This window comes from Hippoglossus hippoglossus, chromosome 20 (assembly GCF_009819705.1).
Source record: "Hippoglossus hippoglossus isolate fHipHip1 chromosome 20, fHipHip1.pri, whole genome shotgun sequence".
Lineage (NCBI taxonomy): Eukaryota > Metazoa > Chordata > Actinopteri > Pleuronectiformes > Pleuronectidae > Hippoglossus > Hippoglossus hippoglossus.
Window position 1 is genome coordinate 7,118,404 of NC_047170.1, and position 24,353 is coordinate 7,142,756.

At 41.1% G+C, this 24,353-nt stretch overlaps 3 protein-coding genes across 4 annotated transcripts in view; 1 reads left to right on the top strand and 2 right to left on the bottom strand.

The window, feature by feature from the left end:
* Positions 1–4,795, top strand: part of rbbp8 (retinoblastoma binding protein 8) — a 36,170-nt gene extending 31,375 nt beyond the window's left edge. For both annotated transcript variants that reach the window (XM_034572543.1, XM_034572544.1), the window contains exons 23-24: positions 909–914; positions 4,784–4,795. The gene's annotated coding sequence lies outside the window, so the exon portion shown is untranslated. The remainder of the gene's footprint in view (positions 1–908; positions 915–4,783) is intronic.
* On the bottom strand, positions 128–9,801 carry cngb3.1 (cyclic nucleotide gated channel subunit beta 3, tandem duplicate 1). The gene is made up of 18 exons (XM_034573078.1): positions 9,709–9,801; positions 8,314–8,398; positions 7,634–7,727; positions 5,423–5,580; positions 5,012–5,311; positions 4,714–4,922; positions 4,562–4,612; positions 3,960–4,046; positions 3,786–3,850; positions 3,033–3,155; positions 2,777–2,918; positions 2,483–2,642; positions 2,274–2,371; positions 1,522–1,605; positions 1,297–1,415; positions 760–912; positions 476–629; positions 128–325 (listed from the first exon to the last, which is right to left on the bottom strand). Exons 1-18 carry the CDS (start codon positions 9,799–9,801, stop codon positions 302–304), a joined length of 2,199 nt encoding a protein of 732 aa, XP_034428969.1. The 3' UTR covers positions 128–301.
* A 1,174-nt stretch (positions 9,802–10,975) lies between these two features.
* Positions 10,976–23,560, bottom strand: LOC117753962 (cyclic nucleotide-gated cation channel beta-3-like). Its single transcript, XM_034572548.1, has 16 exons — positions 23,253–23,560; positions 21,569–21,690; positions 18,305–18,465; positions 17,654–18,180; positions 16,771–16,821; positions 16,597–16,683; positions 16,420–16,484; positions 15,869–15,991; positions 14,173–14,314; positions 13,679–13,838; positions 13,309–13,406; positions 13,140–13,223; positions 12,871–12,989; positions 12,553–12,705; positions 11,201–11,351; positions 10,976–11,100 (listed from the first exon to the last, which is right to left on the bottom strand). The coding sequence occupies exons 1-16, from the start codon at positions 23,475–23,477 to the stop codon at positions 11,080–11,082; spliced, it is 2,289 nt and encodes a 762-aa protein (XP_034428439.1). The 5' UTR covers positions 23,478–23,560; the 3' UTR covers positions 10,976–11,079.
* Positions 23,561–24,353: the final 793 nt, after the last annotated feature.

Genomic DNA, 24,353 nt, shown 5'->3' on the forward strand with positions numbered 1-24,353 from the left:
TAATTTACAATATACACACTTAAAACACAATATTAACTGCATCATGTGGCTTAACAGACATTTCTTTCTCTATTAAAGACAAGAAACCAAAGTTAAGAAGGTGAACATTATTAGATTATAACTCCAGATGTCCTGTTTCAGCTCTGCAACCTGGTTTCATGTGTGCCGAGGAGCATCACATGAAAACTAGAATCCTTTTGGCTTGCAGATCTGTCCCTTTGAGTCAATGGTTGAAAGGTGGATCATACAGAAAGACGGAGATTTGCAAAAGTGTGGATCTGTGGCATCAAACGTCCTGTTCTCACTTTGCCTCTGCTGCATTTTTCTGTGGACAGAGGACAAAAAAATATATTTAAAAAAATCACATCACGGTTCCATACTCAGTAGGTGATGCGGTGACTGCGCCCAGAGGTCATCAGTAAAAGCTGCACACAACCAAATCAAAGCTGACCCAGTCTAAATATGAAAAGTTTACCCTGAGTATTTCCAAGAAGCCTCCTTTTTTGCACATGTCGGCGAACACTCTCATCAGCTTGGGCGTCTGCGGTTTGGTTCCAAACAGAGTCAGGCCTTTCTTCTTTTCCTCGTCGGTTTTAGCAGCTGCCGGACCTTTGGCTTTGAGCAGTTGCCTTTGCAGTCACAGACACAATCAACAATGAGCTGCTTATTCATTTTTATGTAGTGTAAATTGGATCTGACTGAGTTTTTTTGGGAGGATAAATTAGTCGTGACAGTTACAATGAACAGCCAGTGACTCACCTGCCCTTCCTGGCCAGCACTTTCTGAGACTCTGGGTAGTGGACGAGGATGTCAAACAGGTCCTTCTTCTCCAGGACGAAAAGGTTAGCGAAGCCGTGTGCTTTGACGTTAGCGGTGCGCCTGTTTCCTCCGTCTTTAGCAGACTGCAGTAAACTGTCGAGAGGAGGAAAGGTTAGAAGCATAAATGTGTCCATGTCAAAAATCACTGGGTCTCTTGCCATCATTTGTTAATATACCAGTGTTAAAACAAAGGTGTTGGATTGCAGTTGATAATTATTACAAATGCAATCCTAAGAAAGACTTCTAAATGTAAATGTGCTTTGTTTAATATAAAAATTTGGTTGCATCTGGGGAGAGTTTTTAATCACGTAATTCATTACATTTCATTTAACCTATGAAATTATCCAAAGCGACTTACAAACCCAGGGAACAAACCCATTCACTTATATCAAGCTGTTCATTGATGACTAAAATAATGACAGTATTGAATCCTTTTATATTATGTTGTAGTGGTCACTAACACATGTGGACCCTGACCTGATTTCTCCGAACACGCAGCCGGCCTTCAGTGTGACAAACACAATGCTGTTGTCAGGTCCTCCCACAACCTGCACCGCTCCACCTTTGATGATGTACATCTCTTTACCGATGTCCCCCTGCAGAGAGCGCAGGATGGGAACACAGACGTCAGCAGTGTTCTCATTTACTGCAATTTCAAAGTGTATCATTAACGGGGACACACACACACATGCACATACTTACTTTCTGCACCACAAAGTCTCCAGGTAGGTAGACGATTGACTTGAGCCTCAGCAACATGTCCACCAGCATCTGCTGGTCACAGCCCTGAAAGAAGCAGATTGAGGTCCACAAGTAAGTTTTCAGTGGTAAAGTAAGGTGTCATAAACTTCTTAATTATGTCCTAGTATAATAAGGCATCAAAATTTTCATTACAAATGTCATAGTATAGTAGGGCATTAAAAATGTTACTAAAAACCTCATAGGCTTAAGGCATCAGAATTGTCATAATGTCATAGTATAGGAAAGCGTCAAAATTCTCATTAAAAATGTTACAGTATAGTAAAGCATCAGAATTTTTATAATTTTTTTAGTAGAGTATATATAGTATACTATAGTATAGTAAGGGCTAAAATTTGTTATAAAAATATCATAGTATATCGTGTAAAATATAATAAAAATGTCATAGTATAGTAAGGCATCATCATTTTCATAAAAAGTGTCATCGTATAGTTTTTGTTTTTGCAGTATCTAAAGAGACCGGATTTTAGGTTCTTTTTTTTAAACTACCACTACTGATGTAACTTCCACTCACGGTATATAGGCCCTGTAGTTCTCTAAACTGTTCACTCAATATAGCAATACCTCAAATGTTTAGTTTAAAATAACCAAAATAACAATGCTGTTATCAATAAGACACTCACTATTGTAGCTGTAGTTGTTTTGTCTCGGACCAAACACACTCCTACCAGAGGACAAGGTGAATGCTACCTCACCTGAAACAGTGCGATCTTCTGAAAAGTGGCCAGGTTGATATCCACGGCGATGGCGATTCTCATCACCAGAGGCATCTTGTCCAGAAGCTCGGACTCATCTGGAGAGGACAGAGAGTGTGTTTTCATGAATGGAGGTTAATCTGTATACACACACTTGAAGGTCTTTATTTGTGGGTCTTGACTTTCTCTGTCTGTTTTGTGAGACTTACCCAGCATGCCCTGTGCGGCCCACGTGTAGTTGTACCAGGTGCGGACTCTGTTCTGGACGACCTTGGAGATCGTATAAGTGTTCATGTAGGCGACACAGCCGTCCATCGATGCCCGGAAATATGTCTGCCCTGCTGTTGCTGCTCCAATGACATCCCTCATCTCAAAGAAAGAACACATCAACAAATTAACACATACAACACAATACAGAGACTCAATGAACAACTCGTATTAAAAAGAATAACCATCGAAACACAAGTGTTGCATGAAAGACATAAATAAAGCTATCCTCCTACCTGTCCAATCAAACTTGAGAACACAAAGACACCAATGAAGAAGTTTGTCATCTGAAACGTGATCTCGAAGGTGGTCACAGGCTCTGGAAGACCCCCGATGTTGATCAGGCTGCGGACAGCGAAGTAGTAACAACGCAGGTACCTGTAGAGGGACAGGAGGTTTCAGTGTTTCAGCACCATGGACAGCTCCGGCAGCACCACTCGCATCAAAATGAGTCTTAATCGCAAACGGTCAAACAAAGTGAGAGGAACCTACGCCGTGCCCTTTCCGTCATAAACCCACGTGGTCGACGCAAGGCCCTGGTGAACCGAGGCGACGTAGAACACGCAGGCGTTGAGATGGAGCACGAAGAGCAGGTAGCCTGTGGTGCGAGCCACTCTGCAGCAGACACACAACCACGGAAAAATACACAATTAGATTTTAAAACCGATTTTTTTTGGTATATTATAACGCGATTTTCTATTCTACTGCATTTGTCTTATACTATGATACTACTCTAACATTTGAATGGCCTTATTATACTATTGCGACTTTTGATTTGATTGATACTATGTGATTTTCATGCCTTATGATAAATTACATTTTTATTCCTTTCTATATACATTTATGTTCCCCTACTATTCTTTGACCTTTGTAGGCCTTATTGCAGTCTTCTGAATTATGACGCTATGATATTATTATGAATTATGATGCTATGAATTTAAATTTCTTCACTTTACTTTTATAATATGATATTATTTTTTATACTATGGCATTTTTATTATATTTCTAAAATATTTTTTGTAATTTAGTGATTGAAAAAGCAAGAAATGTTACTATATATATATTAAGAGTAATATATAGTGTGTACTAAGCCAAAAAAAGTCATAGCGATAGCCATAAAACTGTCATTATAATGAAAGTGAGAAAATGTCAAAGGAAGGCATACAAACATCATAATATATTCGGTGAAAAGAACCCTGGTCAAAAGAGAGAATGAACTTGCTCCATTGATCCATGAGCCTTTACCTCCAGATGTAAGCCTTGGCCATGATGCTCTCAAGTCGATCGCTGAATTCAAAAAATGAGTCAATCTAGTAGACAAGAATGAAACACAAAGAAAACTGTGAAGTCTTGTCAAACCAAAGCCTTTTTTTTTTCCATTTTTCCATTATTTGTAAAAATGGCGTGTTGCCTGCCTACCCTAATCCACCGATTGAGTCTGTAGATGGTGGAGAATTGAAAGTGCAGACAGAGAATGTCGAAGGGGACGATGCTGAATATATCAATCTACACACACAGAGGAACAATAAAAAAAACACTTATGGTCACTCAACGTCTCTCTCTAGGAGGTTACAGTGAGTTGTAGATTATGTATATGTATAAAATGTACATCAATTTATATTGATGGTAGAATAATGATGACACTTATTTGACAATGCAGTGGATAAGTAAGTCCTTAATTTACAGTTCAACTTAAGTGAAGTACAAAAGCATAAATACTTGACTGTTATAAATGACATGGTCTGTGAAAGCATATTTTACTGTTACACTACAGATGGACTTCCAACCAGGGGGTTGGGCTCCAAAGGGCCACAGGATGAATCTGACAGGACATCAGATGTCAAGGGACCTTTAAATACACCCTGCTTTTAGTAATCTCTGATATTGGATTTTATTTTACAAGCTTATGATTGTATGTTTTCATATTGAAAACCTCTGTAAAGCAATTCTAACTGAACAAAGTAGAAATATGTTAAACCTGTGAGTAGCCTACATCGTTGGAAGTGATTTTGCTTTATTACCTTAAACCGTTGTGATTTCCGATAGTGAACCTTTGTCATTCCTCGGTCTTTCTGCAGGTGAGAGAGGATTTTTGTCGGTTACACACAGTAAAACACTGCAACTCAAAGCCAACAATCACAGACACAGGACAATAACAGGGATTGTGACTCACTATGATGTCGCCGGCTTTCACAAACTGAAGGCGGGGCTGCCAAATGACGATGTCAATCACATTCACTAAGTCACTGAGAACATCAAAAACTATCCAGAAGGGGTTAGCAGTTGCGTTATGGTAAGGGAACGCCAACCGGGCCGAGCAAAACCAAACGTTGTAGTTGTACGCCACGGCTACCACGGTCAACCAGGCGATGTAGCGGCGATCTGGAGACAGAAAACAGAACAGTTTTCAGTCTTTTTATGAGTTCATGTTTCATTTGAACTGTCAGGTCGTCTGTGTGCACCTCACCTACCTGTGAAAGGATCTATGGTGGTTCCAATGGTCGAGTCCATCATTTCCTCGATCGGCTGAATGAGGACGTCAAAGCAGGAGCAGCTGATTTCCGGGAGGAACCTCGCTTTCTTCCTGGCCTCTTCCGCCAGCCTCTCCTCCTCTGCTTTCTTCTCAGCCTCCAGCCTCTTCTCCTCGTCCTTCTTCTTCTTCTCCTCCGCCTTTTTAGCTGCCTCCTCTGCCTTCTTTTTATCCGCTGCCTCTTTCGCTATCCGCTCCTCCTCCTTCAGCCTGATGTAGTCCTCCTTCTTCATGATAGGTGCTAAACAGGTAAAGGGAGTGATGGTGGGTTAAGTGGCTCTTTCTCCATGTCTATGAGCTTCTATCCCGTCTCCATGCTTTTGTTTCTTGTTGGATATTTTTCTGTACTTACTGACAGGTGGGGTGATTTCTGGAGAAGTGGCGTAAGGGTCTATGGCTTTCTCTCTCAGCATCTCTGTCCGTTCTCTTAACCTTTTGATCACATCTCTGAGTGTATCATCTGTGTAGCGGAAGTAGACAACAGGTGGAGGAGGAGGTTCAGCTGGTTCACTGAAAACATGAGAAGAAAACAATATTTAGTGGTGATCCGTCTCAATATTATCTACCAACCAATTTCATAAACGTCTGTCTGTATGTTGTAGGCATATCTCGTAAACTCTTCATCTTATCAGCTTCACACTTGGCACGTGTGGTGTAAATTGCAGAGGCAGTTCTGAATTAGGACCATAGACTATTTATAAAAAGCTGCACACAAACAATTAAAAGTGACAGTATATTATAGAACTATCTGAGGAGGACACAATGTAAAGTAGCTCCAGAGCAGGTTTAGAATGAGGACTGTTTGTGACAATAACAACATGACACTGCCACACAAGAAGGAACTGTCCCATTTATACAGAACTAATAGTAGTTCTGTATAAATGGGACAGTTCCTTCTTGTGTGGCAGTGTCATGTTGTTATTGTCACAAACAATCTGCTGTTACAGAATAAAAAGCAGCTCTACGTTAGCTTATAAGAAGTCCTGACATTAGCAAGACTTTTCAGTTTTTATCTGAACCTCCTACAGAAAAAAGGATTTTGTCATTTTAATGAGATATAAAATCCCTGTTGTGATATAGAGGCGTGCCAATTTCTATTCTTGCCGAAAACATTACACAAGTTACCTGCAAAGACCAAAATAAATTGTTTGATAAATACCACTAAGCTCCCATAAGCTCCTTTTCTACTTTAGGAGTCACGGTGGGACCATGTGACTGCAGCAAAGTCCACACACTGTGCTTATTGTGAGGAAACAGTGGGGGTGGAGCTGTGCAGATTGACACTGTCCATCTATGTCAACATCATTAAAAGACTTGTGCACAATGTATGGAGATTAAACTGTGGCAGATATGAAATAACAGTTCATGCTTTGAAAGGTGCTTATTATTATTGTAATATACGAATACTTTAATAAGGACTTTACTACTATATTTTTACCCTAGTGCCATAGCGGCGACACCTATATAATACTGGTATCGATGTTTCCACATGGTCCTAATTCCTTCCACACAGGCACACTAACAATGAATCACAAAGGAGCGTCTACAGCTGCTAGCAAAGTGAACTCAAAAAACAAACACCAGTGCATCAGAATCCACAAAGGAAGGATCTGTTGATTTCTTAAAGCTTGAGAAGGCAGTGGTGATGTTATAGGCTGATCACTAGTCTTATTTTGGTAAAATGAGATGCTGGCCTGTCATTGACTCCTAAATGTTGTTGCAATTTTGCAGACACAGATGAGAGAAGCTGCTTCATTGGTGCACTCATCGAAAACATTGAGTGAAGACATAAAAAAAACAAATCTCACTGTGCAAAATGTGAAATAAGTTTCATATATGGGCGGCTGTGGCTGAGGGGTAGAGTGGTCGTCCTCCAACCTGAAGGTCGGCAGTTCGATCCCCAGTCTTCCCCATCTGCATGCCGAAGTGTCCTTGGGCAAGATGCTAAACCCTGAATTGCCCCTCATAGAACAACAAAAGTGCTGCTAATATATGCACTGTATGAATGTGTGTGTGAATGGGTGAATGTAAAACTGTACTGTAAAGAGCTTTGAGTGGTCATCAAGACTAGAAAAGCGCTATATAAATACAAAACCATTTACCATATCTTGTTTTTGGAATCGCGAGTATACTAATACTTTCATATGTGCTGCTGAACTCCAGCCACATAAATCAGGTTTGTCGGAGCTTGTTCCTCTATTGCACCAATATAGCTACTTTTATTGTATTTATTATTTCTACTTCTATTCTCATTACATGTTTCCCTTGTGCTGCTACTTCCATGAAAGCTGCTGTGTCTATTGTGGATTTCCTCTATGGAGGATCAACAAAGGTACATTTCATCTTTTCTTGAGGGTCATGCACAAGATTTGCTGTTATAGAAAGTCTGATGTTGCCTTTAATCTTGAATGTGAGAGGTCAAAACAAAAAAGATAACAAAATTAAATAAAAATCCTGATTTGAAGTGCTGTCCTGTGGAACCTGTAGTTATCTATTCTCACCCTGTGGTGGGTTGATCATATTGTGTGGGATACACAACATACAGTATATGATGAATTCTTACCCCTCAAGACCCTCTGGATTGGCAGGATCGGCAGGAGGAGCAGCAGCAGGAGCAGGAGAAGGGGCAGGAGCAGGAGCAGCAGCAGCAGGAGCAGCTGTAAATCAAAACAGAATGTGTCAGGCAGTTTCTGACAAATTAACAAAATAAAAGGTGACGTTAGCAGCTGATCAGACAATGACAAGTCAGACAGTTTCTACTGCAACAATAAAATCAGTTCAATTGTAAAAGGTTGCTTCCAAAAGATGCCTTTTCTTTTATGTGAAGTCAAAATTAACCTCCACAACCGAGAAGGGAATTTTAGTGTTGAGCAGCAGCTAAGCACCAGAAGGTTGGTGGTTCGATCTCCTGTTCCTCCAAGGGCACCAGTCTGGTGTTGAAAGGCTCAAATTGCCCCTGATGTCTGTGTGCAGGTAGTGAACGGTTTGTGTAATAGAAGAAAAGTGCTGCTTATAGAAATGCTGAAGAAATATGTGTTTCAACTCCCTGCTGCCTTTTTTCTGCTGTTATGATCAGACAGTGAAGTGTAAGTAGGAGTATTAGGAACCAATGAGACAATCTGATTCCCTTACTCAAAAGCTAGTATAGAGAAAATAACACCAGACACTGGTCAACGTGTGTTAAAAAGGTACATGTAACACAAACACATGTGATGTGACGTTATTGTTGGTTTAACACTGAACGAGCTCTGACTACTTTTTCACCTGGCGTTGGCTCCTCCTCTTTCTTTGCTTCTTCTTTTTGTCCCTCCTCTTTTTTGTCCTCTTTCTTTTCTTCTTCTTTCTTTTCTTCCTCTTTCTTTGGCTGCTCATTTTCATCCTTCTTTTCAGGAGGTTTTTCTTCCTGTAAATACACAACATCTTAAAAACAATCTTAAAACAAATATAGGACAAAGCTCAACCTTAGATGATGAGACTCATTTAATTTGGTTCATGTTAAGAATTTATCCAAAAATGCTAAAGCGACAAATACGACTGTTATAAATCCAAAGCAAGGCTGAAGTTATTTTAATAGCTGCTAATGCACCAAATGACCCTCACAATGAATCCTCACTATCCTCCCCCTCAACGTTAGAAGAGATCCTGCAGGAATTCAGCCTCATTTAAAAACAACAGTTATTCCAGCCCTGCAGGTTCCCCCTCCCTGCTGGAGCTACTTCTTCTCCAGATCAGTGCCAAGCTGCTTCAGAGGCTTTCCCCGAAATCACCTTAATATAACCTTAATGAGCCTGTGTGCCAAGCAGGTGGCAAGACGCTGATCGGTTTGATATTTAATAATGGAGCATGTATGAAAGCTGTTTATAGAGTCGCCAATATTTTTTAATTCAGTGATTTTATCTATATAAAGCTAAAACTGTTTTCTTACACCCTTTATATTTTCAATTTAACGCACTTTGATTAATGAAGGTTACTGGTTCCTCAGGGCCCAGCATGAGGCCCACTTCTCTGCATTTTGTACATTAATTATCTAACTTTTAAATACAGAGGAAAAGAAGTTGAAATCTTTAAAGAGTTTTATACCGCTTGGATTTCAACTATCACTGAAGTCAGATCAAATACACAATTTATAAGTATCTTGCCACACGTACTCACGTCTGAAATCTAATTTCTTGAAGTGATTACTGATAATGAACTAAAATGGAAGCAACATGTAAATTATACTGAAGCAAAAATATTTCAACGTCACAAGCAAAACTGTATAAAGTGAACGTTTTTCCAAATCAAGCTTCATTATATAATATATTGTTCTCATATAATTCTAGACATAACTTATATATATATATTATATATATTAATAAAATATAAATATACTAAATATAAAACAAATAAAAATGCTGGTACTTAAGAACTGTAAACAAAATGTCTTTAACTCACTGTTTATTGAATAAAAGGTTCAAATTAAGCTTAAGTTATTTTCGACTCAACAAACTGTTGTTGTGTAACCGTTCATGTCATTATTCTGGATGAAAATAAACACATAACCCTACTTTGTAAAATGCCCTGAAATAATGTATGCTGTGATTTTCTGTTTCATTTACTGTGTATATTTGAGGTATCAGAGAGAGAGCAGGGTCTTACCTTAGCTGGTGGATCTGAGGCCGGAGGAGGGTCTGCAGCCGGGGCAGGGGGCGGCTCTGGGGCCCCTACAAGCCTTTTCAACCTGCTGAGCATGGTGGTCTGTTGGGGCTACAGAGAACAGGCCTGCCTGTCCACTGGGTGTTGTTGCTGTGTAGTGATCGTCTAACATCCAAACTCCAGACTGAGGGAATTCAATTTCTTAGACTCATTAATGCCCTCTGGGAACTCCTCTTTGTCCTGGAGTCAACCGCAGATCAGAGACTGTGTCTCAGCTGCCAATCACCAGCAGGCAACATAGTTATGTAGGGCTGGCTCCAGTCCAGAACAAGGAACACCTAGACCTGATTACTTTACAATTTGTTTATGTAAACATGTGTAATCAAGTATCAAATGAAAAAATGACAATGGCAAGTAAAGTGGGTTCACTTGTTATTAATTCTGTCATTAGGGTTTTTGAAACAGATTTTCATTTCTGGCCGGACATGTTTACTGACGGAATGAGCAGTGAATGTGGATATGAAGGTGGTAGACGGGATCACAGTAGATGGTGTAAAATTAGACCGTGCTGAGGTTATTTCGGTCCCTCCCGGCTGCAGACTTCACAAACACAACCACTTAGTTAATTAGTCCCCGCAGCGTCCCCGTCTGGCTGACGGGATTAGACCTGAACGGGCACCGACAAACACAAACGCACAACCAGCGAAAAGGGAAGAAATGATCATTCTGGGAGTGAACTGTTGTGAAGTTGTGGGGTCGTTTATTGAAGCGGATACAGACAGGGATCAGATTGATTGAGCATAATCAATCAAAGTATTTACAATGATGGGTTGTCTCTGCTTACATGTTCTTTTAACTACTGTGATTACAAAGCCAATGAATGCTCATAAACAAAAAATGGCAGTATCCACTAGGGGCAGCAGTCTTTGGATTCAAATATTGCACATGTCATATATTTTAAAATATGTAAAATTGGCTTTTAGTTTAAATCCTTTTTCTGTTTTATTTAAGATGGTGTGTTTCATTGCTTTGTTTTTGGGTGTGGCGAGACAGAGTGGTGTACCTGCGTTTTGCCAGACACGTAATTTGCCATTTAACAGCCCCTTTTCTTTTAAAAAACAAAAATATAATAATTTACAGCATTTTCTATTTTATAGGATCACAAACTGACATTCCTGAATTGCTCTGCCCTCAGAGCATCGGTGAAATGAGTTGAAAAGCATTTACAAAAAAATAATCCAAAAATGGATTAGTGACTGACTCTTAAACGATGTGCTACAACACAAAAAAACAGTCAGTAAAAAAGAGCAGTAAGATATTGAAAATAAAGCTGTACATTCACTCTCAAAAAAGAGATAATAAGAAACGAAAAAATCATTGTCCACTTGCAGCAGCCTGCAACACAGAGAGAACCAAACCAGAAGGAATCACTTGTTATGTTCAATACATGTAGATGCTTTGGTTTGGCAGGTAAAGATGAATGAAGAGTCGTTACCTTCATCCTGTTGATGAAATTTCTGTTGAAGTTTCCACCGACAGCTCGCAGCAGTTTGGGCGTCGCTGGTTTGGGTCCAAACAGAGCGAGACCCTTCTTCTTCTCCTCGTCGGCCTTCGCTACTGTAGGACCCTTGGCCTTCATCAGTTTCCTACACACACACACACACACACACACACACACACACAAATACACATTGTGACGGAAATGTTTTCTGATATTATATAAACTGCAAAACCTAATGAGCAGAGACAAATAACATAAATTAAAAAAAAAAAGTCTCATAACATTAGAAAAATCAGTGGAGTGCATAACTACAACAAATCCTACACATTTCTATTTCTTCTAATAGCTGATTTTCTAGTTCTTCAATAAGAAATGTTAAAAAAAAACAGAAGTGTCTGAAAACCTAAATGATCGCTTTGTAGCATGCTAACGGTAGCGCGCTTGCAATCTTTTTTTTAAGGTTGTTGTGAAAAAAGTGACCATAATACATTGAAATGATATTAAACTTAGATATTAACGTCATTTTTAAATCCTTATTAATGGAGAAAATACTACATTTGTTCGTCTCTCTCACAGCTTGCAGGTGATTCACTAGGCATTCTGGGTTTGCAGTGAGGGTCTGAAAAATCTCCGTTTGGAGGGGTGTAGAGCACCTCCCCGGCCCCACCCCTCCGTCCCAACAGGTATTGGGACAGCCCAATACCAATAATATTTGAAATGGGATTGGGCCGAAATCTGGATCATTATCCGGATCTGCACCAAATTTGAACTGTTCATAGTTATAAACTTTTAATATGCACCTGATGGTTTTCATTATTTATGCAATGTTTAAGAAAATGAAAAAAAAAAAAACTCTATCTGGCCCCTTAATAAAATCCACTCCAAAGGTTATTGGGTTCTTCCTTGACCCAACCCACATCCCTCCACCAAGTTTCAAGAAAATGAGTTGCAAACTAACAAACAGACAAAGCAATGAAAAACACAACCTTTTTGGTGGAGGCAAACAGGGACATGTGAAATTTGTGGATCAAATAGTAAACTTCTAGCTGACAAGAAATGGTCTGCAAATCTGTTTTTGTTTTATAAAATTAGCCTGTTGACAAATATCAAAGTAACATATGAGCGAAACGACATACTGCCATGTGACTGACAAAAAATAAACCTTCAGTTATTGAGTACAATAAAAAATAACAAAACCAAGATTAGAATTTCTTATAATTTGTTTTATTACTGTCAAGCGAGAATTTTACTTTACTTGTGTCCCTATTTCAAAAACTGCTAGAAAAAAAAAGAAAAAAATGAATAACAAAAACACCCGTAACAACAGATGATAGAAAACGACTCACCTTCCCTTCCTGGCAAGAACTTTCTGAGACTCGGGGTAGTGGACGAGGATGTCAAACAGGTCCTTCTTCTCCAGGACAAAGAGGTTAGCGAAGCCGTGTGCTTTGACGTTAGCTGTGCGCCTGTTTCCTCCGTCTTTGGAAGACTGCAACAGGCTGAGACCAAAAAATACATCAAAGAATCATCAGTGAATATTCCTACTTGGTGTTTCTTTGCGAGTGAATCTTAAAGAATAATCTCCTCATTAGAAGCATCATGTTAAACATCACTGTTGGAGTTTATCACAATGTTTAAAACAAAGCATTTGGACCTCATCTGACCTGATTTCTCCGAACACGCAGCCGGCCTTCAGTGTGACAAACACAATGCTGTTGTCAGGTCCTCCCACAACCTGCACCGCTCCACCTTTGATGATGTACATCTCTTTACCGATGTCACCCTGCACAGGCAGAAGCAGAGATTTACATGAAATCTGGATCAAACCACGATTTGAACTAAAGAAACACAAACCCAAATAAAAATAAAGATCCCACATATGAGCAAAGAAAGTCATCTCTAACATCAGTAAGCAGTAACTTTCCACACTCACTTTCTTCACCACAAAGTCTCCAGGTAGGTAGACGATTGACTTGAGCCTCAGCAACATGTCCACCAACATCTGCTGGTCGCAGCCCTGAGGGAAAATACATGGATTTATCTGACATCACGTCCAACCTGCAGTTTGCCTGTTTGCGGTGTCTTTTTTCATGTGGCTGTACCTTGAAAAGTTCAATCTTCTGAAAGGTGGCCAGGTTGATGTCCACGGCGATGGCGGTTCTCATCACCAGAGGCATTTTGTCCAGCAGCTCTGACTCATCTGAAAGGAGGAAGATGACAAAGAAAGAGTTTAATCTGAGGCCCAACTGGGCGTTGCATGAGTCTGGAGCCACGGGAGGGGAAGCAGAACCGTGTTTTGATTCATGGTGAACTACTCAAGCGCAGTAACAGTGTTCCCAAGAATGAGACAGATGAACGGATGGACATACCAACATTTGCACAACCCAAAAAACATAACACCTCTGGCCATTTCAGACTTTGTGACATTTTCTAGAAAAACCGAACTGAACACTTTGTGGAGAGTGTACTGACCCAGCATGCCCTGAGCGTCCCAGGTGTACGTGTACCAGGTGCGGACTCTGTTCTGCACCGTCAATGGGATGTTGTTGTTCACCATGTAGTCCACGGTGTTGTCCATGGAGGCTCGGAAGTATGTCTGTCCGGTTGTGGCTGCACCTATGACATCTCTCATCTGAGGTGAGAAGGCGGGAAACAACAAATATATGAACAGAGGAAGACCTCTGTGGAACTGGATGAATGAATTACTTAAACATTTTGACAGTTAAGACCCCACAGGGAACCATGAAAGAAAAACAACGGATGGTGAGGTGCTAGTGTTACGACTAATGATCATCCACATTTCTACCACGACAGGTTTCCTCCATCTATCACTACATAGTAACGAGACAAATGTGGGAGGAGATGAAGACGAGCTGATTTAGTGACGCTAATTTCTACCAGGGTTTCAGACGAACTGAGGACGCTGTGATGGGTCATGCAACGGACACAGTGTGGCTCTATGTTACCTGTCCGATCAGACTGGAGAACACAAAGACGCCCGTGAAAAAGTTAGTCATCTGAAAGGTAATCTCAAAGACGGTGTGGGGCTCGTTAAGACCCCCGATGTTGATCAGACTGCGGACAGCGTAGTAGTAACAACGCAGGTACCTGTGGACAGGGTGGGGGGGGGGGGGGTGTTAGAAGGGGTCATCACAAACTACGCTCGCTGTAACTGGCCTGACGAAGACACAAGAGTGTGTGTGCGTGTGTGTGTGTGCATGCGATTCGAAGGGTGCTCATCCTCCAAGAGCGCTGCACAGTTTAATTCCCTTGATGTCTTTGCTGCCAATTTTCAAGAAACCTACAGTTGCTTAGGTTTCTTGAAATAAATATATTTTTTTACGACTATTAGATGAAAATAAAAAAATTAAAAGAAAGGAAGAAAAGAAAAACGTAATTTATGCCAAAACATGACCATATCATTATTAAAATGATAAAAAAATATTACAAAGAAACTACCTGGCCAAGAATGATGGACATAAAGAATGCCCCAAAAAGGTAGTTAGTCATCTGAAAGATCTGTCCGAACATGGTGTCTGGAAATGGCAGCTCAGCGATCATCAGCAGGGACTTCTCCGCATAGAAGAAGCAGCTGAGGTAACTGCAGCGGCAGCAAAGACGGAACATACAACACGCGTCATTTTCTCTGGATGGCACTCAGTGATGGAGGTTTTATAAACTGCAACTAAAAACTCTGTTACTGTGCAACCAACACTGGAGTTAACTCTCTGAAGGTCTGTGTTGTATATAATGGAAATATCAAGTCCTCTAAGACACAGTGTATTTTAGACATCTGAAAATGTTTGGATCATTTGCAATTTGAATCAGGGTTAAACAACAAACTTTTGGATAAAATTCAAACACAGAAAGACAATACTTTTTTAATGTTTTGGATTTTCTCCTAACCAGAAATGCTAGAAATAAGATATATCATGTTGAATTCAGAGCTCAAACTGTTATAATTTAACACACCTTTCCAATCACATGACGCTGCTGAGAGCTGCTGACAAGGTTTCAGCTTTAAAAGGGAAACATACAAATAAATAAAAAACCTGAGGTCATGTGCAACATAATGGCTAAATCTTAATCATAAAATAGTGACAGTTAATGTTTTTCTGTCAAAAAACACAAGTTTATTAAAGCCTGTTTGGATTAGCTATTAATGATTAGCTGATTAAAAAGGCATCAATTATCATTTTACAATGAAGTTAGAAATTGTGTGGTGGCCTGAGGAAGGTCCTCCACACTTTATCTCTGCCACAACCTCAGAGAACTATTAAAAACTATTTTTTTTTCATTAACACCTTGACCTGTAAAATCTGATTCCTAGGAAATATGAACAACTTCCTTAATGAGGAACATCACAAAACTCCTGATCTTTTTAGTTCCTTCCAACTCAGTTTTTTTAAGTTTAATGTAAATGGAAACTTCACTTATGTTGAACTTTGTCTGTAAGTCACTAGTGTGTTCACAAGGCTTTTTGAAGAGGACACTATAATGAGACTTAGCTTTGTCAGTAACAGTTTGGTAGGTGATCGCTTGTTTAAATTTTTACTGTCTAGTCATTTTGTACACTACTAGTACTAGTGTACATTATGCAGGAAAGACAAAATAGTCCCTTACAATCAAACACAAGCAGGAAGACAGATGCAGTGTACTCACGCGCTGCCGATGCCGGAGTAGACCCATTTAGTTTTGCCGATGCCCTGGTACTCTGAGGCCACGTAGTAGAAGCAGGCGTTGAGGTGGAGCATGAAGAGCAGATAGCCAATGGTTCGAATCACTCTGACAGAGGAGGAAAAATGTTAACTGTGTCGCTGCGCTCCTCTCCTCTTTGCTACCATTTAGTGGCTCCTTCACCGCCATGGTGCCATAATGAACCATCATACAGTAGATTAATACAGGGAGTTTTGTAACCCCTGAAATAAAGTGCAAATGTAAAGTAGTGGTACAACATTAAAGAACTAAAAGAAAGAAGAGTCATGGTTCCTGTGGACAATCCAAATCCACGCACAACAGTTTTCACCCAAACTACTTTCTGCTGAGGAAATAGTCCCAGTGAAAACCCTCCATTTATCTACCACCTCCATCTTTCCACTGGTCCATCCTTCATGGGTTAAAAGCTCTTTTTAAATCACTGGGTGCATGAAGTGTGTACATTGACAACAATAATGGCGTTATCATAGGTTGTGACTTCCTGTCATGTGACTCACCTCCAGATGTACGCCTTGGCCATGAGGCTCTCCAGACGATCGCTGAACTCAAAGAACGTATCCACCTTGATGACAATAATGAGAAGGTCGATGACGGGAAGCAAACAAAATGACCTCAGTGTGTTTGCAGGGTTGTCGGATTGAAACCTCTCCAAACATATACATGAGTAAATTCACCTTCAGCAGACGATTGGCTCGGAAAATGGATTTGAATCCAAACTGCAAGTACAGCAAGTCGAAAGGTACGAGACACAGCATGTCTATCTGTTGACGATAAGAGACAGGATGAGGACGGTCGCTGACGTTAGTTCACAGTCAAGTCCAAAGGTCAAAGAATTTACTTTACGATACCTTGAATCTCTCTGAATCCCTGTAGTTCTTCTTAGTCATTTCTCTGTTTTTCTGAAAGGGAGAAAAGTGAATTTAGACGCTGCCTGGTCTTCATCAGGCAAATGGAAAACAACAAAACTCAACACATGATAAAGATCTAATCATTATTAGTGCCTGAAGAAAATACAAGAATGACACAAGGAGCTTCTCTTTCCTCCTCTTCATCACATTGCAGTTGCAGCCTGTCCTCGCTGCGGTTTCAGGGTTCTTTCCCAGTTTAAGGTTTTTTTTCTCATCTAGTCGAGGTTTAATAGCATGTTGCAACGTATGAGGTAAATTGTGATATGTGACTATGGGCTGTATCAATACAATTAACAATTGATATTGATAATTGAATAAATAGTGAATGATTTGCTGTGTGACAGAGAGGAAGAGAAGGAGAAAGATCAAATATCATACGAAACGATTTGAAGACTAAATAAACAAATCATTTAAAAAAGACAAGTAATTAATTCTGATCCTTGCGGGGGGGATTTATATCTAAAAATGAATTTATTCATTAGTTAAAGGGATAGTTCACCCAAAAATGGAAATTCACTCATTATCTACTCACCAGTTTATTGGATTTGGCTGCAACACTGTTTACCCCTGAAACTCAAACACTTCACCCACCCCTCCACCGGCACAGAGGTAAGTAGATAATGAGTGATTTTTGTATTTTTGGCTGAACTATCCCTTTATGTGACATAACTTGAGCTTTATGAGGAGAAGTTTATGGAAAAGTGCTTATAAAAAGAATCTATTGTCTATCTATTGTCCTGAACCTAAATGTGTTATTGGGCATCTACTGAACAAGGGCATGGTGTCGTATTCATTCTCACTGATGATCACCGGTCACACTTACTATGATGTCTCCGCCTTTGACAAACTGCTTGCGGGACTGGAAGAGGATGGAGTCCATGAGGTAGACGAGGTCGGCCAGCAGGTCCATTGCGAACCAGAAAGGGATGGCGGTCGCCGTGTGGTACGGGAAGCACAGGCGGGCCGTGACGAACCAGGTGTTGTAGTTGAAGGCCAGGGTCACCAGGCTCAGCCAGGCGATGTAGTGGCGGTCTGTGAAAGGGTCGATGGTGATCCCCACTACAGAGTCCATACTGTCCTCAAACGGCTTCAGCATGGTGTCCACAGTGCGCCACGCGGTTTCGGTCATCTTGGTCTTCATGTCCAATTTCTCCAACTTCTTCTCTTCTTCCCTCTCCACCTTCTTTTTCTCCTCATCCTCCTTCTTCTTCTGCTCATTCTCCTTCTTCTTCTTCTCCTGCTCCTCTTTCTTCTTCTTATCCGCCTCCTCCTTCTTTATCAGATCCTCCTCGGCTTGTCTCTTCCTCTCCTCTATGACTATTGCGTAGTTGTCTTTGCGGAGCAGAGGTGCTGAAAAGACCAATATCAAGACTGAGTGCAATGTTCAAGATCAAATAACACTATCTCTGGTTGGTGCTGAAGAGGAGCTCTACCCGGCCTCCACCCAAACGAGTAAAGCTGAGATTGTACTCACTGACAGGAGGGGTGATCTCAGGGGAAGAAGCGTACTGATCCACCACTTTCTCCTTGTACAGCGCCTGTCTCTCCCTCATCTGCTTGATGATGGACCGGAGCTGATCGTCTGAGTACCTATTGATGACGATGGGAGGGGGCGGAGGAGGGGGCTGCTCTGGTCTGAGGAAAACACCAAACACCACCAACATCAGACCACCATCTTTTTGTCTGATTTCACGTGTTAAGGTACAATTCTTACTACTTCTATGACTCTGGCCAATATTTCAGACGTGCAATCATGCGACAGTTGTGGTTCTTCATGATGCACCCACAGATTCTGCAGCTCCTGTAATGTACGGTATATGTATATTTGTATGGTGGCCCTGAGGTACAAATCAAACCACAACAACAATTCACAAAACAGGTTTTGTCTGCACATCGCGTGCGTCCAATCAGCAATGAGCCTTGTTCGTAGCAGGTACCTACCTTTGCTGTTAAGGATGAATGTCTTTGTGCTTTGGGATTTGTCATTGTTTTCTAATTCGTCATTGTGATTTGTTGTTTTCCCTTTTGATTTGCTGATGTTTTTGCATTTCAGGGCTGCTGTAGTTTTACGCATTTTCTGGAGCCTGCAGCTTTTTCTGTTTACTCTAATCGCGCTCATTCAGGCAATTATTATCTATACGTTACAATCTGAGCACCATACAGAGCTAAAAGGGAAGAACACTGGACTTTGCCGAGTTCTGTCTACTTCAACGTCGCAGCATCAACACAGACCTCACTGAATACACATATCTGACTGCAGCTGCTTTATTCTGACTTGATAGAATATCTACTGAGTCACAGCAGCAGTGGAATCATGAAAGATTTCAATCTGCTGATGTGACATGACGTGATCTGACGTATTGACCTAAATGCTTTCTACACAGTGAACAGGTGAGCTGCTGCATATTTATTTACAGTGACACAGTGCACGTGTTGATTCCTCTGATAAATCATTATAAAACTCGATTTTTACAGGAGGTTTTAGTTTCTGAAAGGATTGACTTCACCTGATAAGGAGTAGAGAAGGTCACTGATTTATTTATTTATTTAAAAGGGTCACTTCACCCAAACTGCAATAGAAATATAAGTTAAAATGAAAATGTTGATGCTTGTCCCTGGTGGCATGAGTCTATTTAGACAGTGCAGCCAAGGTTCATGAATTTAATTTGTGAAACAGAAATAGAAGCATATTATCTCTGAACAACCCACGTCCCGAGTCTACAGTTTTCACCGGAGCTGCTTTCTGATGAGAAAAGCTATCAACCTCCCACATATACCTGCCCTTCCACCCAAAACTGCTCCCCCCGCCTCACTAATCCCTGCTCAACCCTTCCTGTAGCTGTTTTTTATTGATGGGCACCATTAAGCAGAAGCTATGGTGTGATTTTAAGTGTCAAATAAAGACATTCTGACTGTGTAGCAAAGTCTCAGCTGATACACACTCAGCAGTGCAGACAGCAGGTCGGTGTTCGTGTGTCGCCTTCTAGTGGGCAAACTTTAGCAATACATCTGGCTGACCAGGGGATCCAGGAGTGACAGAATGCTCTACAGCAAATCTCTATCACATGTCTGAGTTCAGCTCTTAAATGAATTAAAACAAGCTTATTCTAATTAACAAGTGACACAGTAACGGACAAGAACTCAAATGGGGACATCAATACCTTTTCCCTGACACCACGTTGGACATGGTCTTTACGTGGGGTATTGGAGCACTATGCTGCTGATGAACTCAGTGCAGAAAAGTGGGTTTTATTATGATTTACTGATAAAAGGAGTCAGTACTGCAGTACTCTCTGGTTCTAAAGTTGCACTACTCTCTGGTTCTAAGGCTGCACTACTCTTTGGTTCTAAGGCTGCACTACTGTCTGGTTCTAAGGCTGCAGTACTCTCTGGTTCTAAAGTTGCACTACTCTCTGGTTCTAAGGCTGCACTACTCTTTGGTTCTAAGGCTGCACTACTCTCTGGTTCTAAAGTTGCACTACTCTCTGGTTCTAAGGCTGCACTACTCTCTGGTTCTAAGGCTGCACTACTCTCTGGTTCTAAGGCTGCACTACTCTCTGGTTCTAAGGCTGCACTACTCTCTGGTTCTAAGGCTGCACTACTCTCTGGTTCTAAGGCTGCACTACTCTCTGGTTCTGAAGTTGCACTACTCTCTGGTTCTAAGGCTGCACTACTCTTTGGTTCTAAGGCTGTACTACTCTCTGGTTCTAAGGCTGCACTACTCTCTGGTTCTAAGGCTGCACTACTCTCTGGTTCTAAGGCTGCACTACTCTCTGGTTCTAAAGTTGCACTACTCTCTGGTTCTAAGGCTGCACTACTCTCTGGTTCTAAAGTTGCACTACTCTCTGGTTCTAAGGCTGCACTACTCTCTGGTTCTAAAGCTGCACCACAGAATAATTTATGTGTACTCTATACGGTAATTAGTTGGTCAACCGAATTTGAACAACAAACAAAACACATCTTGATGGTCGCCAGTGCAGGTCATAATTCTCTCACTGGACCAGATCGCTGCTTGTAACATTAAACATGATCTTTATCATCAGGCACTGCATTGTGTTCATCTGAGGTGAATGAGGTCCGTTTCTAACATGTCAATAAAGAGCTCACACCAGGCTCGCCCTGCTGTGGAGTGCTGTGCATCACCTGTGAACTCCTGACGCTCTCACGCTATTTATTCCACACCTCACTCAGACTAGAGGTGCACATTTCTAACTGCAGAGCCCCTAGCTACTACATCCCACCCCCCTTATTATCCACTGATGAAACATTTACATGTTTTCTCATTTGTAAAAGTGTTTACGACTGTGAGCATCAAATCTCTTGTCACCCTTCATGGTTTGTATTGCTGGAGCAGAGGTAGCTATGGTGAGCTTCTTAACGCTAAAAAGCTGAAAAGCTTTTAATCCACTTTCTGGCCGTCCCTCTGTGAACATGCATATAGCACCAGGGGATAAAGATCTAACATGCTGGTTCATCTCTCAGGGTTTCTGTCTCTGTCTGCCATCTTGCCAGGGAATCTGACAGGTGATTAATTTGATACTGGTTTGGTGGATCAGTGTTGATCCAGGAGTGTGTTTCGTAGGTGGAATCTAAGAGTATAATACTCTATATCTACTCTCTTTAATTTCATTTAGTCTTGTGTCCTAGATCTTATTCATCCACACAACAGCTCTGGTAAAAAGCCACTTGTACAACTGTGTCGCTAAATCAACTGGAAACTTCAGCACAAAGGACTTACTCGTCAGGTCCGGCTTGATTAGGGTTAGTTGGAGCTGCTGTAGTGCCGGGTGCTGGAGCAGGGGTTGGGCCTGGGGCTGGAGCAGGGGCTGGGGTCGGGGCTGGGGCTGGAACAGGAGTTGACTCTGAGAAAGGAGAAGAGAAAGATTTAGGAAAATCGCCTCCAGACTTTAATGTTATTCAGAACATCTCGTCAGTTTGCGTTCACTTTTTTCTGACTGATACTTTGTATCTGTCATTATCTTAAAAAAACCTAAAAAATAAAAATGATCCTGACAGTAGCTGACTTGGCTTTTTCCTTCTTGGGAAACATAAAGTACCTGCCAACTGGCCTGCCAGCTCTATGTATCTAAGCATGATTTCAAGAAAGAGCGCTTTAGTTTTTGTTTAGTTTGATTCTCTTGTGGCATCATTGCTGTACTTGTTAAACACACAACTGTAGAGGAAAGAGTAACAAAGACAGATTCAATGTGACGATTTACCATGTCCAACAAGCCAGATTTTTGTTCAAGCATGTGCAACAGACAGAGGATAGTTTGAGTTAATTTAATAGTTTGGGGGGTATATTAATATTCTTCACATTCATGCTGCCCTTGAAGACCCACCTATTGTGCTTGACTCTACAAGACGTAGGTGTCTAAACCGAAAGCAACACACTCTGCAAGTCACAGAGATTCAATTAATCTGTTAAATCAATAGATATATGTTCATGGCAATTGTTAAATCAATATATATGTCATCTTGATCATTAATTATGCCTGACAAGTGCAGAAAAAGCTAATCACAGTCACCTGAAGCTTCACAATTCTTAAAATGAGCAGAATAAGCGTCACAACAACTAAAATACCTTGATATGGTTGCTAGAATTGTTGAGGTAATTGTATTGCAACTGAATAAAAATATTATAATCAGCACTGATGTGTATTTACTGTTGAAGTAGCCTAGTCAGAGCATGTTCTGAAGAGAGTGGGTGTCAAAACTGAATTTAGATAAGCCTTTTAGTAAGTAAACACCATATTCATGAGGCTCCCATGAGTTAAAGAGCCTTCCCAGTATCTAACCACAGGCTTTGGTCCAAGGAAAGCAGAGGGCAGAGAGCTGAAGACAGCCCAGTTGACACGAAGTCAAACAAAAAGGGGCGTACAGTAATTCAGCTTTTCTATGTGTCATTTCAGCCTCTCAAATAAACGATGACTTACCCTGCGGTTTGGCCTCATTCCCCTGATCGGCCGCCTTCGCCTCCTACGAGACAAACCAACATGTTCGGCTTCATTACTCAAACCACAATCATTAGAGAGACACTTTAATTTACAGAAGTTTTTTTAGGAAAGTGAACTTTGCATTTGACAAATTACCGCCTCGCCTGATGGAGACTTCTTAAAAAGGGCCAAGTTTGAGGTGAAATGAATGTGAAATGCCGAAGAATGATTTCAACACTTGAGATCTCAGAAGAATCAAATGTAACAAAACCTGCTGGTTTACCAGCTGGATGCAGGATTTCATTTTTCGCAGCTGGGATTTTAGCTTTGGCTGCTGCTGCTGCTGTTACTGGCACAAAGTGAACAGTATGAAAGCTGCTCCACAAAATACAACAGCTCTCAATACAGCAGGGATGAATTGAAAGTATCAGAAGCTTGTGAAACTGAATATAAAACCCACTTTTCCCTTCTTTCAGCACGTCTTACCTCGGCTGGAGCTGAAGCTGGAGCTGGAGCTGGAGCCGGATCTGGAGCTGGAGCCGGAGCCGGATCTGGAGCTGGAGCCGGATCTGGAGCTGGAGCCGGAGCCGGAGCCGGATCTGGAGCTGGAGCCGGAGCCGGAGCTGGAGCTGGGTCGGGGGCCACTCTGGTGGTCCCAGGAGCCGTTGGCACCTTCGGGCCACTGAGGAGGCCCTTGAATTTACTAAACATTTCTAGAAACCTAAAGGTGCATCTGCTGTGTTCTCTTCCACCTGTACGAGGGGAATGCACGGATTCCTCTTGCCCCACAAGATCCCCTCCTCCGGGCTTAACCCTCCCCTTTTCTGCCTGTCCAGCTCTACTTCTTCTTCTTCTCCCCCTCTGTTAAAGCACCACGCTGGTCCTGATGGTATTACTGCTTTTAGCACCACTAATACTCTAGCACGCTGAATAGCCCCCACCATCACCAGTGACATCTAAGCACATCACCATCTCATAAGTGATCGCAATAGGCTTATGGGTGACCACTAAAGCAGGGCTGAGGCCCTGGAGCAGTGCCTGTACCAATGCATCTGAGTGCGTGTGAGAGGAGCTCAGCATCTGGTCGCCTACACTGCAGCACAGATTGTTTACAGTCTTCAGTTTGCTGCAAGAAAATAAATTCATCCATGCACACAGCACTTTTACTAAACTAAACTAAATGATCTAAATAATCTCTGTGACTTTAGGCAGACATTATTTCATTACTGGAGTGAAACACAGAAAACAAAATTCAGATTTATTATAAAGTTTGAGTGGCAGGCCCAAAACTAATCACATGTCTGCTTATGGAGCATGTGTGTGTGTCTGTCAGTAGCTCAGCCTTTAGTAAAGAAAAGACTGTGGCTTTAAATTAAAGCTGGTTTGACATACATTAATTTGTAAATTTAATAATAATAATAATAATTATAATTGTAAATATATATTATAAATATAGTTTATTATCATTATTATTATTAATAATGGTAATAAAAACAATAATAGTCCGATTTTTAATTACAGTAGATTTCTTGGTGCTACCATCTTGTGGCCATCAGAGGAACTACACCTTAGAGTATTACAGTACTG